At 48.5% G+C, this 19,981-nt stretch overlaps 3 protein-coding genes across 3 annotated transcripts; 2 read left to right on the top strand and 1 right to left on the bottom strand.

Moving 5' to 3' along the window:
- Positions 1 to 4,384: 4,384 nt before the first annotated feature.
- H257_17107 (hypothetical protein) lies at positions 4,385 to 6,388 on the top strand (the record flags this gene model as incomplete). Its single annotated transcript, XM_009845771.1, has 1 exon — positions 4,385 to 6,388. One exon carries the CDS (start codon positions 4,385 to 4,387, stop codon positions 6,386 to 6,388), a length of 2,004 nt encoding a protein of 667 aa, XP_009844073.1.
- Positions 6,389 to 10,755: 4,367 nt separating this feature from the next.
- On the top strand, positions 10,756 to 13,705 carry H257_17106 (hypothetical protein). The gene has a single exon (XM_009845770.1). It carries the CDS (start codon positions 10,813 to 10,815, stop codon positions 13,666 to 13,668), a length of 2,856 nt encoding a protein of 951 aa, XP_009844072.1. The 5' UTR covers positions 10,756 to 10,812; the 3' UTR covers positions 13,669 to 13,705.
- A 4,867-nt stretch (positions 13,706 to 18,572) lies between these two features.
- Positions 18,573 to 19,906, bottom strand: H257_17105 (hypothetical protein; the record flags this gene model as incomplete). Its single annotated transcript, XM_009845769.1, has 5 exons — positions 18,573 to 18,901; positions 18,948 to 19,259; positions 19,343 to 19,564; positions 19,609 to 19,727; positions 19,896 to 19,906. 5 exons carry the CDS (start codon positions 19,904 to 19,906, stop codon positions 18,573 to 18,575), a joined length of 993 nt encoding a protein of 330 aa, XP_009844071.1.
- Positions 19,907 to 19,981: the final 75 nt, after the last annotated feature.

Here is a 19,981-nt window from a genome sequence, read left to right as displayed (position 1 = left end):
TTTAACCATAGCAAATTAACTTAGTACCTTCAGGTATGATGACTTGTTGCGTACCTTGACGGACCACCCAGGGTCCCGAGTCGCAAACACTCACTGGGTGCGGGCAAGGTGGTGGCAAGGCGCTACCCTCACGTGTCACATCTCTACATTCTCCCCCTGATGTCTTGATACACCTTGAAACGCCTTGACTCCAAGTTTTGGACGAGTTGCTTGAAGTGCACAACATGTTTGATGACCTTCATCAGTTTCCACGTGGCTTCGCTTTCGGGCTGTCCATACCACTTGACCAAGTACTCGAACTTGCGATTGAACTGGCGCTTTTTTAGCAGTTTCTCGACAATGTACATGTGTTCGCCGGTGGATTCGTCTAGAAAAACAGGAGTAGCATGTCTACGACTACCAAAATAGCATCATAGCCTTTTATCACGGGCAAAGCGGTGATCCAATCCGCTTAACAGTTTGCCAACACTCTTCCGGCGCGGGAATGGGAATCATCTTGCTATTTGCACGCAGACTGCTCGTCTTGTATCGACTGCATGTTTCGCAAGTCGTGACGTATAACTTCGCGTCTTCGGCAAGTGTGTTCCAGTAGTACCACTGCGCTACACTTAACATTGTACGTCGAGTTCCAGGGTACGCGGCAGTGCTTGAATCGTGCGCGTGAGATAAAATCTCGGCGCGTAGCATGTCATCGTTGGGGACACATAACTTCCAAACTTGATCTTGTCTTCGCAGAAAGCAGAGTCCTTCATTCCACTTGAAGGCTTCACCTTTCATGGACTTTGTCCCTGAGTCCTTTGCGTAAGCCGTCACAAAACCTTCCTTGATTTTGGTGTCCATCTCGATGGTGCTAAAGGACACTTGCTTCGAGTGGTTCACCGTTAGGTGTTGAGGCACTAGCACTACTTTTTACTCCTCCAACTCCTCCCCCCAAAAAGGAGAGTCGACAATGACGGCGACGTCACGAGTCGTGTAGGTGGAAAGGGCCGAGGCATGGACAAGAAGTCGATTGATGCGCGCGGCGACTGAGGCACAGTGGAGACCACACGCGTGGATTAAGAGGTGGTAAACGGTGGAGGAGGCCTGTGGAAGTCGAGACATGGCATCAGCTACCACATTTAACTTGCCCGGACGATGATGAAGGGCAAAGTCGATACAACTGAAAAAGTCAAGCCAACGCGTCAACTTGGGCGTAAGGACCGGCGTTGTCATGAACCACTTGCAGCAAGAGTTGTCGGTGTATACATCGAACCGATTGCCATGCTGGTAATGATACTGCACCATTTTTCAATTGACTTGGACATTTTCTGGATGGATTCGGACAGGTCACTATTGGATTTAGTGACGTGCCCATTCGAATGAATTAGTGCCCAATGGATTTGGTACCCACGTTCGGTGTGCCCATTGAATTTGGCACGTACCCCTCGTGTGCCCATTCAATATGCCCTTGCGCCTTATAGAATTGGTTTGTACCCAACCAAACAACCTTTAGATCCTTCAAAAGTGTTGTGCTTGCATTCAATGAGGAAAACTCAAAAATGAATTCAATAATTCATCCAAATGATGAAAATAAAACATCGATGGCATGATCGCCTAGAGACCAACTTGCATGTCCGCCAATTGCTCGGCACGACCGTAGAAATAATCCAGGCGCAACGCAAAACGCCCCAAGCGGTTCACTTCCACCGCTATAATTATTGTTAGTCATAGAGACACCATGAGGAACATACCATCAATGACCTCTTGAGCCACAAATTCGAGGTATTGCATGCGAAACTCTTCACGAGTTTGTCCGTCTGGCGGTGGGCCCATGAACGCAGCAAGGCGTTCTCGAAGCAAGGTTTTCACGTGGGCCTTGAACTCCGACCACAAGCTCTCGATTGGATTGAACATGGGGGAGTAAGGCGCAAGGCGAAGCAATGTCGCAGCTTGGAACTCGGGTTCACTGAACACCGCTGATAGGCTACAAACACATGTTAAATTCACCAATCACATAAAAGTATACCGTGAGTGACATGGTGCATTGTCTGCAACGACGACGATGTCGTTCAGGCCTCCGTAGTGCATACTTGCGGCTCGAAGCATGGTGCGCAACCATTGATTGGCGTCGGCATGCTTGTACGCGCACCACGCTTGTGGGTGCAGAAGAAGAAGTTCGTCGTCGAAATGGCACCCATTACGTGCAGGTTCTTTCCCTTCTGGGTCCCGCCACGAACGACCACAGCACGTGTGTCTCGACGAGAGCGAGCTTTTGTCCGGCATGTGAATAGGTTGAAGATCGTTTCATCAATCCAGATGGGGATCTTCCCTTCGCCGGACAACGCGCGAAAGGCTTGCACGTACTCCAACCATTTTTGCTTGAACAGTGGGTCGTTCATTTGCAAGGGTTCATAATGAACCGTCTTGTACGTGAACACACGTGTGTCGAGTTCACGATGCAAAGTCGATGTGGACACCTCGATGCCCAAACCAAGCGCCAATCGATCTTTGATCTCTTGGAGCGTGATTTGGACGTCATGCTCCACCCAACGTTGCAGCATGTCGACGTTTTCCTCTGTCAGGATTCGTGATTTGTTTACGCCTACATGACAATGTTAGATCGAGTAGACTCGACTTTCATACCTCGTTGTTTCGGCGTCAACGAGTCCAGATGCAGCCAATTTCGCGCGCTGCTGATGTTGACGCCGTTCGCTTGAGCGACGCGCTTCCAGTCCATCGCGTTATTGAACGCATCAACTATACGCTTCTTGGCCGACAACGGAATGTGTTTGTACATTAGTTTGGGTGGCGTTTGGGGTGCTGGGTTCTCCATTGTTGACTTTCACAGGGAAGATTTGAAAGTGACGAAAAGCGCGCGAGAATTGTAGAACCCCCGCCTCCGATGTTCTAGAAAAAGCAATTGCCAACTCTAAAGAGTCCACGACACTTTCGAATGATCTAAAGGTTGTTTGGTTGGTACAAAATTCTATAAGGCGCATGGGCATATCGAATGGGCATACGAGGGGGTCGTGCCAAATCCAATGGACACATCGAACGTGGGTACCAAATCCATTGGGCACTAATTCCTTCCAATGGGCACGCCACTCAATCCAATGGTATATCAACCGAATCCATCGAGAAAATGTCCAAGTCAATTGAAAAATGGTGTAGTAACTGTAATCTTGTGGTGAGCAAGTTCCAACTATGACGATAATCAACGTTAAACTGTACGTACTACCACCATATGTGATAAAATCTGATATTATATGATCCCGAATGCAACCGTACTATAGACGACGACCGAGCTGTCTTGGCGAGATCGAATGCACATTCCTTGCCTCCCTGTATCGCCATGCGGACCATGCATCGTGATCGACGAGTATAAGCCCCCCTTCGCGTCCGGCGTGAAGTGCGCATCAGTGACTGTCCACCGGATATCGCGTACAGGATATTCTAGGGTATTCATTATGGTCAGGTAATGTTTAAGTTTGCAAGGTTATGTATTTCAAGAGTAGTTGGTTCCGGATAACCTGTTCCAATCGTTTCATTTTAAGACAGATGAGGTTAATGTTACAGTGTACCGGTAGTACAGAACTATAGTCTCGGTTGTTGAGAGCGTGTGATGCGCATAGCCATGGCATCAGCGCGCGTGAAAGTATTGGGTAAGGAGGATATTGCTTGGGTACAGTTAGATGGGGAATACGGTAGGTTTGTGTCGTATTCGACACTTGTGATTTCCCTGCACCCATACTAGTAATATCCATGAAGAGCTATTAACAATTTTAGGTTATCTGGGGGGCAGGGCAAGAAACTTCCCATTTTCAAGTCGAATGTCCGGAGATTCGGCATGGTTTGCGTGTGTAACGTATCCTGCTAACCTTGCCAACAAAGACGCACAATAGAGCCGGCTACAAAGTAGAAATACTACGTAGTATATCAGGGGAATTGTACTTCAACCCCTGGGGATACTGTACACATCATGGTACCGTACTTTACAGAAGGCCAGTACAATTCCCACATTAAGTGTAAAACAGTTCCACTGTTGTTTTTACCCGAAATACTGTTTCAATGGGATTTATAAGGAACTTTGTAGGCTCGGACCACCTCACCTCTTACTAGGGGTTAAGTGCATATCAGTGGTTACCGATGCAGTTGACCCCAGAGATTTAGCATCGTGTGTACTCACCGGGGGTGGGACGGAGTCCAGGTTCCAGGGCTACTGGCGACAAGGTGTATCCGGATGTAATAGTTCCCTCATTGTGAAACAATATTTCGGGTCAAAACAACAGTGGAACTGTTTGAATGAGGGAATTATTGAGCAGATACCTCATGGGTATACCATACAGTATTGCGTGGATATAGTACCAGTAGCTTGGTCGCTTGGTCATTCTTCAATATGCCAGCCATGGTCAAGATCATTGTGTCTGTCTTGTCCGCCGGTGTCGCGTCTGCTTTCGGCACCGTTTCCGAGTTTCCGACAGAGATGACCAGTCTCATGGATCAAACCGTGGATCCGTGCACCGACTTCTATTCGTATTCGTGCGGGACGTGGTACAATCAGACCACCCTCCACAGCAACGCTGTTATCAATATGTTCACCGTGATTGCGGATGCGTCGGACAAGGTGATCGAAAAGTTGTTGAACGCCAAGCTGCCCAAACTCGCCGAGTTCTATGACGCGTGTATGGACACTGATACATTAGACACCTTGGGCTTGGCTCCCATCGAAGCCCACCTCAAGGCGATCCGCAGCGCCAACTCGACCATCGAAGCCATCTTTCGCGGCGCGGCCATCTCCAATGCCACCGGCGTGACACTGTTCGTGAAGCTGTTGGTCTTGCCCGACAACGCCGACGTCACCCGCTACGTCTTGATAGCCGAACACCCGGGATCGCCATTCGGCAAAAAATATTTCCACCAACCATTGTGGGCCGATGTTGAAAAGCCATACCGCGATTACCTTGCCACGATCTTCAAGCTGGCCGGCCACGCGGAGGTGGAGGCGGCCATTGATGTCGTGATTGCTTTTGAACGCCTCTTTGCCGGGGTAGAGCCGTCCAAGCGTATACTCCAAGAGGCCGTGACGCCCAGGCGGTTGCCGCTCAGCACCGCCAACGCATCGTACCCATTGGGGCTAGGTCTCCCATTGCAAGGGTTTGGGCTCGACGTCCGCGAAGGGCGCAATACGACCACGGTCCTGGTGGAGAACCACCATTTCTTCGACTACTTAGAAGAAATGCTCCGCCGCATGCCCATCGACGACCTTAAGACGATCATCGAGTACAAAGTACTCGACTTCAACAAACGGCACCTGTCCGCACCGTTTGTGCAAGCATGGTTTGAATTCTATGTCAAGGTTATTGAAGGTCGCAAAGAATTCCCATCGCGGGACGAGATCTGCCGTAGTCAGGTGCAGACATCCATGGGCGAACTACTGGGCTCGTACTATCTCAAGGAAGTGTGGACAACCGATACTGCCGCGTTCGCCGACTCGCTCGTGCTGAAGCTGAAAGCATCCTTCAAGAACGTGCTGGACACTGCGGGGTGGCTCGATGACACAACTCGAGCCAACGTCACGACCAAGATGTCCAAGCTCATCCACCTCTTGGGGGGGACTAAGAACCCCAAGACGTACCCCACCTTGACGTTTGACCCCAAGGCTTACATTGCCAACCTGAACAAGGTGTCTGCGTTCGACACTGCGGTCAACCTAGCTCAGATCGACACTGCCGTGGAGAAGGAGATTTGGGTGGATACTCCTGCGTATGACGCGAATGCGGGGTACCATGAGGCGACAAACACGCTCTTGTTTCCCGCCGCCATCTGGCAGCCCCCGTTCTACTATGCCAAGGCGGACCCGTCGGTGAACTATGCTGCCATTGGCAGTACCATCGGCCACGAAATCACCCACGGCTTCGACAACAAAGATGCCTTCGACATCGACAGCGACGGCAAAATTAATCTGTTGTGGACTGCTAACGTGACGAAAACGTTCGACGAAAAAGCCAAGTGCTTCATCGAGCAGTATGGGTCCATGGACGTCAAGAGCGAGCTCACGGGTGATTTTCTCGGCAAGTTGGACGGCAAATTGACATTGCGGGAAACCATCGCCGACAATGGGGGCCTCAACACGGCATACCGGGCGTACCGGGACTACGTGCACGCTGAGGCCGAAGCCACCAAGTACACCAAGGAAACAGGCGAAAAGATGTTTTGGATCTCGCACGCCCAATTGCGGTGCGCAAAGAACAGCGACGAGTACCTCCAGTTTCTGCTCACCGACGAACACCCCCCTGGTCGCCACCGCTTGATCGGGGCAGTTCAAAACTCGGTCGATTTTGCCAAAGTGTTCAACTGCCCTGTGGACTCACCCATGAACCCGACCAAGAAATGTGTTTTGTGGGAATAGATACACATACTCAATGTAATACTTCGAAGTGATGTAAATCAAGTGGTGGTTTTGGTCACAACAAAATCGTCGTAATCACAACCGTTGCAGTTTAAATCACACCAAGTAGATTTGAGATTCCGTACGAATTTAGGAACCCTGTCCAATCGAATCTAGCCGACCGAATCGGGCACCAATCTCTTCCGTTGGTCAATCCGAAATCTCTTGTCGCTGATTAGCTACTACAGTACTAGTACTAAGTACGAAGTAGTAGAATCCATTTTCGATTTTGTACCAAAAAGGGTGAAGTGGATATTAGCCAATCAGATGTCTCTGCTCGATTTGTGCTCGATTGACAGTGAACGAAACAAACACGCATACCTTATTGTACAGTACCTGCGTACAGTCAGAATTGCATACCAATTGCATACGCTTTGGGCATAGTCTCCTCATGTGTTCATCGTTTACTTTTTGTAAGGTTAACGGTATTACTATACTGTAGTGCAATTTTTATCCGTCTACTACGTATTATAAAGGTCCTGCAAAGTTTACTGTACAGTGTACCACAGTGTACCACCTATTTTCGATCTAAACCTTTCTATATAAATAATTCTACACAAATCAGATACTTCGAAGTATAGCTTTCATTTTCATCGTATATTCTACATAATTCGTAGGCCAGAACTTGACTTTACAGTTAGTATGCAATAACCCCTGCGATTCGCCATTTTGAAATCCTCAACCTCAATTTTTTTCCAAGTTATGTACGAATTTGTAGCAAACATAAAATATCGCTTTTCATTTGTGAATTGACAAAATCGTTTGGGTGCTGGTCCTACGATTTTCATATCGAATGAGATCTCAAGAAAATCACATATTGTGGGACTCCAATTGACCCTTGCTCTATCGTACAGGTCACATATCAATGGCAAACGTGAGGCTTCCTAGTGGTAATGACATCGATAGCAGTATGTATGTAGTAGTACGCAAGTTGTACTACGTTGAACGTAGTAAGTAGTACTGGTACTTCGTAGGAAGGAGTGACCATTTTGGCAGTGTCAAAGTGATCTGTTGTGTTGACAGTCGAGCTGGACGCGTTTGCGAATCAAGATTCCTTGGAAATTCTTGTGTGGGTAAGAAACACACAGTGTTTACGGGTCAAGTTGTTGACAGTGGCCTACCTAGATTTCTCCACATTTTCCTCTGTTCGCGAACAATTTAAGTGCACGCAAATGAATAAATTTTACTTCAGGAGTAACGTTAATATCACGTGGTTGTTTGTTTACCTTTGACGACCTTGACGTATGTACTACTACAGTAGTATGACGTTGCATTACTCCATGCAGAGACACGTTGAAGTCGTCCGACGATACTGCTTGCAAGTGGGTAAGGTCGTGGTGACGGCATGGATGGGTACGACAACAGTGTTGATGGCAGGGGCGCGGTTGCTACGTCCGTCGATGGACATGAGGGCAACGCCAACGGCAGCAACACACACGACAGTGATCGAGTCATGATGTTAAGTTGAACAGTTGGAATGCGATTGGGATCAATGATTGGATAGTGGGCATCCATAATTAGCCAGTCATTGGGGAAATAGCTGAGTTGCCCAAAATGGGACGAAATGAGGTCATGTACCCATGTTGAAAAATGAATTTTGCAATGAGTTGGGGAGCGTTTTGATTGGATAATGCCCATTTTCAAAATTATTAATACTTGAAACATGCTCTAAATATGTCAATCCATTTTCATTTCAACCTCTATAGAACTTATACCTGTATATGAGTGCATGACAGACACACAGTATATTGGTGTTGGTTGACACATACTGTGAAAGCTATCGGAAGACTTTCAAAAAAACCAATATGAATGGCTATCACTATGACCTTGAAATATGTGGTGGCAACTTACAACCCAACAACAAAACAGGTGGTTTGGGCTTGGTCGAGAGGAAGGTCACGACTGGCTCGGTGCAGGGCCGCGTATGCGACCACACGCCGAGCTAGTCGTGGTCTTACAACGACTTCACGGGCCAGATTCAGCACCTCGGCACGATCGGACTCTGTCTCAACGTTGACGAGAATCTGTACGTTGTGCACTGCGACACTGCGTTGCTGTCCCAAAAGTCGACGTTCGACTTGATCAACCCCTAAGTAGTGTGTCAAGCTGGCTGCATCATCCTAATATCATCAACCTTGTCTTGCTCAGAATTGTGAAAGTACTTAACGTACTACTAATGTGAGCGTGCGCAGAGGAAGACGCAGGAGATGGTAGAATTGATAGCGTTAAGACTACTATGCTATCACTAAGCTACGCGCAACCAACCATTTATGTATCGTCGGGGAAACACCTTGGTTGCGCAAGAGGACACGTTGGTCTGCGAAGAGACACCTTGGACTGAAGAGACACCTTGCTTGGACTGAAGAGACACCTTGCCAAGTTAAGTTAGAGAAATTAGGATTGCTGCTTGGTGTGTGGTGCGACCAGCAAAAGGAATTGATTGATTTCAAGAAAAATAAAAATTTACGCAGGCGTTCGAACCAGCGACCTCTGCCACTCCAACCACAGCTTCTACCCAGTGAGATAATCGTGCAGTGCCAACGGTTTGACGATGGCTGTCAATAATAGAAGACGAGAAATCTGAAGTACTTCATATTCTGGACCAACTCAAGCCGCATGAACATTACACCTGGTTTTGGCGAAAATACCCCTAGTCCTTCAAGACAGCAGACTGGTTTTCGAGGCTTCAAGCGTCTTAGCCCAAGCCATCGAGACTTCGTAGTTTTGTGATTTGAAGTCATGTTCTCTACTTAGAGGTAGGTATAGGCAATTATATATAGGGGTTAAAGGTCAAAATATACCCCGATTGAACTTGAACTTGAGCTAATCATGCCACGGCACTAGTCGCTGAAAAATAAACCATTTCACGAGTTTAATGAGCTACGCTTTTACTACGTAGTACTGTACTAGTACTATTCTGTGCTGGAAATTTGGCCTATTAATGGTACTTCGAAGTTCTACCGTTACTTACGTTAATACGATAATTCCGTCATCCACTACAGAATCATCAACAATCACCGTTGATCTGTACGTATATGAATGCCTTCCACCTCGCGATAAAGGAGTTTGTCAAAGCGACGTAATCTCCGACGTAGTTGCATGTGGGTGTTCACTATGTCGTGGTCAAAATTATCGACGTAGTTGCAGGTACTACTGTAGTAGGTGAATCTGGAGTACTGTAAAACACAATATTGTTTTATAGTGTGAAGGTACTGTACATTTCAGGAAAAAGAATCGTTGTTCGGGGCATCGAACCCGACCACTATGACATTAGGGTGACCCCTAGACGTCTACACTAAACCTGGTTAAATAATTCTAACGCACCAACCTTTAAGTGACGTTTGGCTGAGTAAGCATACATGTACGTACTATTACTGTAGTTATTCCTGCTACGGCATCTTTATCGAGGAAGCCTAAAGCGACGTAGTCGTCATTCGACGTAATGCATGTATGCCATATGTAAATTTACGTTCAATCGACCGGATAAACCGGGTCGAAGGCTGACATGGTCGAGTGTGTTTGGTACTGGTGGAAACAATATTGTGTTTTACAGTACTCCAGATTCACCTACTACAGTAGTACCTGCAACTACGTCGATAAGTTTGACCACGACATAGTGAACACCCACATGCAACTACGTCGGAGATTACGTCGCTTCGACAAACTCATCGGAGGCCTCGCTCGGAAATAAACCAGGTCATTTGATAGATTTTCCAGGTGTATATGCAAAGCAGTTGCGAAAGTTGGTTCTGTTGCGACATGGGTTCAAGTCGAGGCGACAGCTGTACCTGATTGATAGACAATCGTTCGTTGTCGCAGTAACCACCAAGGTACCGCACCTCGAATTCACCATAAACTTGTTACCGATAGAACTGGAGGGCAAGAAATGTACAGGTAAGCCACCGTAATAGAGATCGAAATACGGGGTGGTGACGGTATGTACGTAGCTCCCACTTCAATGCCAGCCAATGCCAGCATTGATGCCACACAATTAAAAGACCACAATGTTGACGATCGGTTACGTTAAATAGTCATTCCTATAAGAAAAGTTGTCACAAGTATCTTCTACCGCACCATACTGTGCTGTATCGTGCGTCTAATTTCTTGCAGAGAAGAGCCCCTGTGCAGCTTCATGCTCCAATACCGGTACAACGTCAGGGCAACCTGCCGTTGTTCAAGTGTCGTTGCAGCGTTTAACTGTAAACTTGCCAGAATATTTACCATGGAATAGTTCTTGGAGAGCGCTCCATGCCAACAGTACCAAATACATCTAGTATGTGGGTTGTTCTTGTAACCGGCAATTATCCCGGTTAATCTGCACATTTCCAGGCGGCTGTAACTGCCCCAACCGGTATGGCGCCGTCCTTCTACCCCTTCACCCGAAAATGAACAAACCGCCCGCGTCCAGAGCACACACCGAATCTGTCGAGCCCAACGACAAGCCAATGCCACCAAGACGTCCATCTGAAGGTCGCCGACGTCCGAGTTACCAGCGTGGGTCGACGTCGGCGACCGGTCATCCAGAACCACCGGCTCGCCGACAACCCACGGCCGGTGGTCGGTCGCGCCAAACTCCGTACGAGGGATCGCCGTCCGCAGCTACCTCGGCCATCTCGGAATACACGTTTGACTACAGCCATGCGACCGCCAACATTCCGCGCCCGCCTCCGAGCACCCCAACGTACTTGAACAACGTGGCGCCCATCTCGTCCAAGGACGCCGCGGTCAAGAGCTCCACGATGGCGCTGCTTCTCACGTCAACATTCACGATCGACGATGCATTCCGGGCCATCGACCGCGCGATCCAGGCCGAGGGTGACGGGCGATTCCGGGAGGCTCTCAAGCACTTTCTGGATGGGGGGGAGATAATTGTGTCGGCGGCGGAGCGGGAAGCCAGTCCCAAGGTGCGCAACCTGCTGCTGCACAAGGGAAAAGAGGTGCTCGAGTGGGCCGAGCACCTCGCCGAGTGGATCGAGCGGTACCAGAGTCACAGCGCCCCCCTTCGCGTGGCGAAACCCATGGCCATAGAAGTCGAGTATGATCGGTCACACAATTCCCCAGAACTCGACGCGTCGGAGGCTCGCACGATGGTGTACACGCCCGTGTGCTGCTCCGCCAAGGCATTCACCGAGTCGGGGTATCGGCTGCAGTGCATCCAGAGCGGCCGCCGTCCGAAGCTCATGGTCGTGATCACCATGTATAACGAAGACGCGTCGGAACTGCGCTCGACTCTGCGCAAGGTATGCAACAACGTGTACTACCTCAAGCAACGCAGTTTGCCGGGGTATGAGGGCGACGACGCGTGGAAACAAGTGTTGGTCGTGGTCGTATCCGACGGCCGCACCAAGGCCAACAAGGGTACGTTGGACTGGCTCGGCAGCGTCGGCTTGTACGATGAAGACGTGATGCACATCACGTCCACGGGGGTGCCCGTGCAGTGCCACCTCTTTGAGCACTCGCTGCAGTGGACCAAAGAAGACAAGAGCCTCCGGTTCCCACCTCTCCAAGTCGCGTTTGCATTGAAAGAGGCCAACGCTGGCAAGCTCGACTCGCACTTGTGGTACTTTGACGCGTTCTGTGAGCAAGTGATGCCCGACTACACCGTCTTGCTGGACGTGGGGACCATGCCGACCAAGAGTTCGTTCTACAAATTGCTCACGGCCCTCGAAATCAACGCCCAGATCGGCGGCGTATGCGGAGAAATTGCCGTCGACCAGCCCATCCCTAACATGTGCAATTGGGTCGTGGCGGCCCAGCATTTCGAATACAAGATCTCCAACATCCTCGACAAATCGCTCGAGTCGTGCTTTGGGTTCATCTCTGTGCTCCCGGGGGCGTTCAGTGCGTACAGATACAAGGCAATTCGAGGGGAGCCGTTGGAGGCGTACTTTAAGAGCCTCACGACGTCGATGGGCGACCTCGGGCCGTTCGCTGGCAACATGTACTTGGCCGAAGATCGCATTCTGTGCTTTGAATTGCTGGCGCGGAAAAACTGCAACTGGACCATGCATTACGTTAAGGACGCGATTGCTAGAACGGACGTACCGACCAACCTGATTGACCTGATCGGGCAGCGAAGGCGCTGGCTCAACGGGTCGTTCTTCGCAACGTTGTTTAGCATATGGAACTGGGGACGGGTGTACACGGAGAGCAACCACTCGATAGCCCGCAAGCTCGCGCTGCTGTTGCTGTACGTGTACAACATCCTTCAGGTCGTGTTTTCGTGGTTCCTGCCTGCCAACTTTTACCTGGCGTTGTACTTTGTGATCTTTCAAGGGTTCCAGGAGAACCGGTGGAACTTTATCGACACGTCGGAAGTATCCCCCTTAATCCGTGATGGCGTGCCCGTGGTATTCAACGCGCTGTACGCTGTGACAGTGTTCACGCAAGTGGCGGTTGGGCTTGGCAACAAGCCCAAACATGTGCGCGCCACGCACTACGTCATGTCGCTCCTGTTTGGAGGGCTCATGCTCATGGCGTCTGTGATAGCAATTGTGATCTTCCTTAACGCGACCAAAAGCACCGAAGCGATTGTGTTGGCGTTGCTCATTCTCGGCACGTTCTTTGTCGGGTCGGCCCTGCACTGTGAAGTGCACCACATCGCTCTCACGTTTATCCAGTACACGGCCATGCTGCCCAGTTTTGTCAACATCTTGATGGTGTACTCGTTTTGTAACCTGCACGATTTGAGCTGGGGGACCAAGGGGATTGATTCGGGTGGCCACGGCGAAGTCAAGAGCGGCGGCGCGGTCGGCCAGTACAAGGACGTCGTGGCCAAACGCAAGGCCCTGGAAGCGAGAAAAGCACGGCAAGCGCTAGAGCAAGACGAACTCAAGAAACGCTTTGACGCGTTCCGGACCAACTTGCTCTTGTTGTGGGTGTTTACCAACATGACGTTTGTGGCCGTGGCCGTGGCATCGATCAAGGCGGAATGGTACCTCCCGTTTCTGTACTACTTCGTGGCGGCGTTCAATGCGGTCCGCCTTGCCGGGTGCGTCGGTTACCTGCTGTATTACGCGCGCCAGTTTTTGATCTTCAACACGTTGAGTGCCACGGGGGCGCTGCACAAGCGACACGAAGCGAGAAAGGCGCACCAAAATAACGAGGTGGAGGGGGGGGACGTCGAACTTAACACGATCGAGGATGGAGGAGGTGCTGGGCTGCTGTTACGACCATCGGCCAACGACGAAGGAGGGCCGCCGATGGAAGTGGTGCAAAATGCGTATACGCGTATGCGTTAAGATAACCCAACCCCTCTATGAAAATCACTACTGTCCCTACATTACATTGCACGCATGTTGCGTATTTATAGTCAGTTTATTATTGACCTTTTACCCAAGATTTGGACTTTTATTCCGAATCGCCAAATGTATCGATCGATTATTTGTGTTGTAAAAAGGACTATATCAATTCACACACACTAATGTGATTAATGCACACACACTAATGTGATTAATGCACTAATGTGATTAATGTGATTTTGACGATGATTTCCTGCAATTGATTGGCTCAATTCTGCAGCCCATATGGTTGTGTAGATAGATGTCGATCGAGTTTAGAATTAACACAACAATCCCAAGTCGGTAAACAACATGGACACAAGGGGCACTCATCGGTCGTCTCAGGGCAGTACATGTCGTGTAGGTGGCAGTGCTTGTTCAAAGAAGCGATGCCAAGGTGTCCATCCAAGTGTGTATGACAGACAGACACCCCATGATCAATGAATGCCAGGGTACTTTAGCAGCGAATTATGCGGCCACGACAAACTCAATGTAAGTGCCATAGAATACCATCCTCCTCCTGCGGAGGATGTGATGAAGAGGGGCGTAGACGATGCACAGTAGTACCTTCGTTGGCACTTTAACAATATGGATCCACGTTAATTCTAGCTCGCATTTCATTAGATCACTGCACCCCGCGCACACATGGATGTTTGACATTTGGAGCTTGGCGTAGCCGCCAAACACTATCTTCCAAGTTGACCAAGAACAGCAGGCTCAACCGCCCGACTGTGGGCGAAGAACTGCTGCTACTAGTTGTACTCACAAGACTTCGATGTCACACCAAAGGAACGGATTTATACCGATATTGCAATACAAACACGGGGGTATACATTGCCGCCAACGTGACGAACGACGTTCTGGAGGGTAAGTCATTGAAGTTGTCGACAGTCGTAACGTATCTTTGTTGTCGTGACGAGTCGGTCCAACCACATGAGGTGATCCACTGAACGAGAGACATGTTGGTCAACGGTTCAGAAGTGCAGTAGGTCGGGCCAGCGTATATAGCCGCCGCGAGTGCCAAAAACCCTGACGCCCGCTAGATGGTGGGGTCGAGCTTTTCTCACCATGAACGAAGCGCACTGTAGGCCACAGTAGCCAAACCAAATGTACAATATAAAACCATGATCCAGCTCTATAGCTAAGAGGTAGAACTAACCGCACGGGGGGCCGTAGATAACCCGAGACAGAGTCTGACACTTGGCTCACCCGGACACAGGCGGGGCCAGTTGAATTCGACGTCGTTGTAAATGTCCAAAACAACCACCAATCCCACAATTGGGTGGCCGATCACAATAGACGAAGGTGGTGGCGGAGTGAGTATTGGGACCCTGCTGGGTGCGCCATATACGCCGATAGCAGCCACTACAGCAACCCACGTCACAACGTTTGCGTGTAGGATTCGTACTAGTAGTGTAACTGCGCCAAAGTAGACATACGGAACGATTACTAGATCTTGATTGCTTTGACATGGAAATGTCACCAGTTCAAACTACCGGTAGGGTCCACCACGCACCCGTACATGCTGGCACTCAGAGCAACTCCAACGGCCGGAGTTAAAGCTCCGATTTATACGGATAACCCTTACTAGTAGGTAGGACCACCCTGGACTTATTGCTCCCACGGGCAGGTTTTATAGGGGACATATTTATATTTGAATAGATCCAGATCCAAACATAAATCTGACCTGAAAAAGTTCTATAATAGGACTGTTTCGCCTCGATTTATCAGATTTATGCTATCCGGATTCATAGTAATATCAAAATTAATAATAATCCAAAGCAATATTTGGCATAAACAAATGAAGTTCCATCACACAATATACATAAAATTACCATTTTACTGAACTCCAAGTAGCAATGACCACGAGATGCGACGGCGGCGTCAGTGAACTGTGCGCATGTACGAAAACCCCTTTCGATGCTTAATTCAACCTCTGATCGCCACCGACTTTCATAGCCCTACGTCAAATGGCCGATGTGCCCACCCTGCTAACGTCGCCGCCACAGACCTCAACATCGACTACCAAGTCTCCCCGATTCTGAGGGCGGTGATGACGGCATCATCAGGGTGAACGAATTAGTGAGAACTACGTAGATTGATTTGTCAGAGCTCACATCACACTTACAGTTAACTCATCGTACGAGAATGGGCATGGTATGCTAATCGATAAGCTCAAGGGTGTGCCCACTTTTTAGAGAGTGAGAAAATTTGCGGCGTCGAACCGCGGCATGCGCAACGACATGATAGATTTCTGCTGTAACATTAGATTAGGGGGGTCAATTTAGGAAATTTCCGCTTTTCGTTCGATTGTGAAAAGCAAATTTATATTCTTTTGTATTTTTATTAGCTTCCACCAAAAGCATTGTGGAGTCAATTTGGCCCTCGAAAGTCATTCGTACAGTGTACTAGTACAAGAGGTCTAGTAGACCTCTTGTTCACTTACAAATTTCTTGATCAGTGATCGCCAATAATACTGTACATCACTATATATATAGAATTAAAATAAGTAAATGTGATAGGATTGGCTAAAATTGAACTAACGTTGTAAATGACGAAGAGATTGAACAAATGATCAAAGACTGCGTCATTGAAGAATAAACCGATTCAAAAACAATATGGCAACGCTATTTCACATTTACAACCTACATGACAATATCCTACACAACTGACAGTGAATATCTGCTGCGACTCTACACCAAATACCTACTCGGAGTAGCGCGTAGTGATAACTCACAATCACTTTTTTGAAGAAACCCATGGACTCCTTTGCTATCGTGTCGCGTCTCCAACAACAAGTCGGCGACGAAGTTCACGCATAGACCTCTTGTTGGATGAGATGAGCCAAGTCTACCACGCTCACTCCTAACATGTCGAGGAGGCCGATGACTCCCCCAATGGTCTCAGTGAGATTCGAACCCGGGGAATAGCCATTGCAGAATGCACGTTTTGTGTGTTGAGGTACAGGTTTCTTTAGAACCGAACAAGAATGGAATTTTGCGGTGGTGTCATCACCAGGGAGAACGTTCGTCCCTATACAGTAGCTACATCAACTGATGCAAATACTAGCCCCAAAAGTACATCTTTTGGTGGGCCTTTGATGGTTCAAATGTTCCGTACTCTAAGTGAACAAGATGTCTTTTATACGTACTACTAGTAGTATGGACCTCTTGTTCTGCTACCGTTTCGTGGTTTTCAAAATCATATGTTTTTTTGTGATCGTTCAAACGATCAGTTCGGCAATCGACAACGAATTGATTCAATAACATAAATAATAATGAAATAAATCAGCACTTATACACAACTTAGTCAATGTCTTGATGGATGATCACTAACCACGTTCTGACTTGAAACTTCGTCACTCAACAAGAGGTCTTGTTCACTGTCAGTGACGAAGTTTCGCATTCAAAAGAGGGGTGACGTCAGGTAGGGAGGGTTGGGATTCTCGTTGTCGTCGACTGTCGAAGGCTCTCGAATGGCGGTGCCCAATTTGGACACCTCGATTACGACCCACACTGCACGGTCGTCTTATTCGACGACGAAGTAGTTAGGTATGCTTCTACTGTAACTCATCATGCTCTTAAGCTCGCGCTTCATGCTCCCTACGACACCTGATATCGTCACTTGCGGCTTGGGCTCTCGGTTGACAATTAGATACTGGCGCTGCGTTTTCGTGTTTATATTCGTGTTTGTATGCCTTGGAATAGACTGCGATGATTGGGTATTTTCATCGTTACTACGTAGTACATGGGTGGGCTCCACCAACTTCAAGTTGCTTTTGATTCTTAATAACCAAAAGCACCTCGCGTAGGTGCTTTTGGTTTTCGTGACAAAAAGCAGAAAGTGAAAAGCAGAATCGAAAATGAAAATTGATCTTTTTTCCTAAATTGACTCCCCCTATTGAATGTCATATAATAGTCGTCATGTGGGATTCATTTGTTACCGTACTAATAGCAACTACATGTAGTCAGAGTGCAGCGACCTGTGTGTGTGAATCGGGAATACATCTGATGGGCGGTGAAAATTGCCGTAGATTGACTCCAATAAGTCTCGTTATTATCCGTACATTATCCGTATAAATCTCATTCGATAAGTCCCACGTGAAGTTGCTCGATCCGATGCGTTTTGGACAAGCATGTCACAGACAAATCGTCGCACGCCACTAGTACTTCGAAGTATTTCGTTTTCGCGAAGTTAACTCGGACTCAAGTTCAGAATTATACATTTCTACGGAATTCGTACGCCAGAACTTGACTTTTGTATGCAATCATAGTCGCACAGCACACCCCTACGATTCGAAATTTTGAAACCCTCCGCCTCATTTTTTTCAAGTTATTTACTCTTGAGAAGCACACGGCACCATGATCGAATTTAAATCCATAGTCACTTGGCGCTTTCCACTGAATGACCTCGACAAATTGGCTAGGTCACGATGTGGAAAGTGACGGTACGTGAGCTCCCACCACACAGGGCATTTCTTCCTACTATTGCAATAGGAGTAAAAAACAACCTTGCCTTCCAAAAGTAATAGTTTTCGATGATTTATTATTGATTTGCTTCAAATTTCCCGATTTTAGATGGTTCGTTCACAGCAATCCAGCAGAAATAGTACCGAGACATCTGGTTGGATAATATACACTTTGCCGTTTCCGGTAGAAAATCGAAAATGGGTTGTAGCCAATCAGCGACAAGTAATTTCGGATTGGCCAATGGGAGAGATTAGTGCCCGATTCGGGGGGTCCGGAAATTCATACCGAATCTCAAATACGTGGTGTGATCATTTACAGTTAAACTGCAAAGGTTGTGATTACGACGATTTTCTTGTGGCCAAAACCACCACTTCGAAGCAAATCGAGTTTGTAAATCTATTCCCACAAAACACACTTCTTGGTCGGGTTCATGGGCAAGGCCACAGGACAGTTGAACGCCTTGGCAAAATCGACCGAGTTTTGAACCGATCCGGTCAAGCGGTGGCGACCAGGGGTGTGTGGGTTGGTCAGATGAATCGGAAGGAACTTATCGCTGTTCTTTACGCACCACGATTGGCCGTACCTGATCCAAAACATCTTTTCGCTTGCTCCCTTGGTGTACTTGGTGGCATCGGCCACAGCGTGCACGTAGTCTCGGGACGTCCGGTACGCAGCGTTGAGCCCCCCATTGTCAGCGATGGTTTCCCCCAATGTCCATTTACCGTCTACCGTCCAACTTCCGAGCAAATCACCCGTGAACGCGCTCTTGACTTCCATTGACCCATACTGCTCGATGAAGCACTTGGCTTTTTCGTGGAACGTTTTCGTCGCGGCAGCCGTCCGTCCACCACAGATTGATTTTCCCGTCGCGACCGTTTTGGTCGAAACCGTGGGTGTTTTCGTAGCCGGTAGTAAAGCCAATTGCGCCATATTTCACAGACGGGTCCGCCTTGGCATCAAATAGCGGGGACTGCAAGATGGCGGCGGGAAACACGATCGTGTTCTTCAACAGATCGTTGTACGCATTCACGGATTGCGCAGTAATCTTCCAAATCTGATTGTCATAGGTAGTGTCGATATGAGCTAAAGTAAACGCACTGTCGAATGTAAACACCTTGTTCAGGTTAGCAATGTAAGCCTTGGGGTCAAACGTCTAGGTGGGGTACATTTTGGGGTTCTTGGCCCCCCCAAGAGGTGGGTGAACTTGGACATCTTGGTCGTGGCGTTAGCCCGAGTGGTGGCATCGAGCCACCCCGCACTGTGCAGCCCGGTCTTGAAGGCCGCTTCCTGCTTGAACACGAGCGAGTCGGCGCGCGCGGAGGTGTCGGCCGTGTCTACACTTCCTTGAGGTAGTACGAGCCCAGTAGTTCGCCGATAGACGTCTCCACCTGGTCACGGCAGATCGTGGCCCGTGGTAGGGGTTCTTTGAGACCATAAATCACCATGTCATAGAAGTCCGAGTGTGCTTTCGCAAACGGTGTTGACAGGAACAGCGCGTTGAAGTCGAGCACCTTGTACTCGATGATGGTCTTGAGGTCGTTGACGGACAAGCTGTAGCGATGTGACTAGTGGGTTAACGGCTTGCCACCACCTTGCCCGCACCCAGCTCCTAAGTACCTGGCTTATGACGAACCCTAGCTAATGCTTGCCTGGGAATGTGTCTCAAGGGCAAGTATGGCTTAGAAGCGCTAGTCTAGTGAAGTTCCCCAATGTCTCAACCGCACCCGCATCCATTGTATACAAAAGTGCATATTAGTGTAGAATTAGTGAAGTAGACTAAGAAGATTTCATAGTGATGAGGATTA

The sequence above is a fragment of the Aphanomyces astaci genome (genome assembly GCF_000520075.1).
Source record: "Aphanomyces astaci strain APO3 unplaced genomic scaffold supercont1.98, whole genome shotgun sequence".
Classification (NCBI taxonomy): Eukaryota; Oomycota; class Saprolegniomycetes; order Saprolegniales; family Verrucalvaceae; genus Aphanomyces; species Aphanomyces astaci.
Note: the sequence above shows the minus strand (reverse complement) of the source record. Positions and strands in the feature narration are given on the sequence as shown.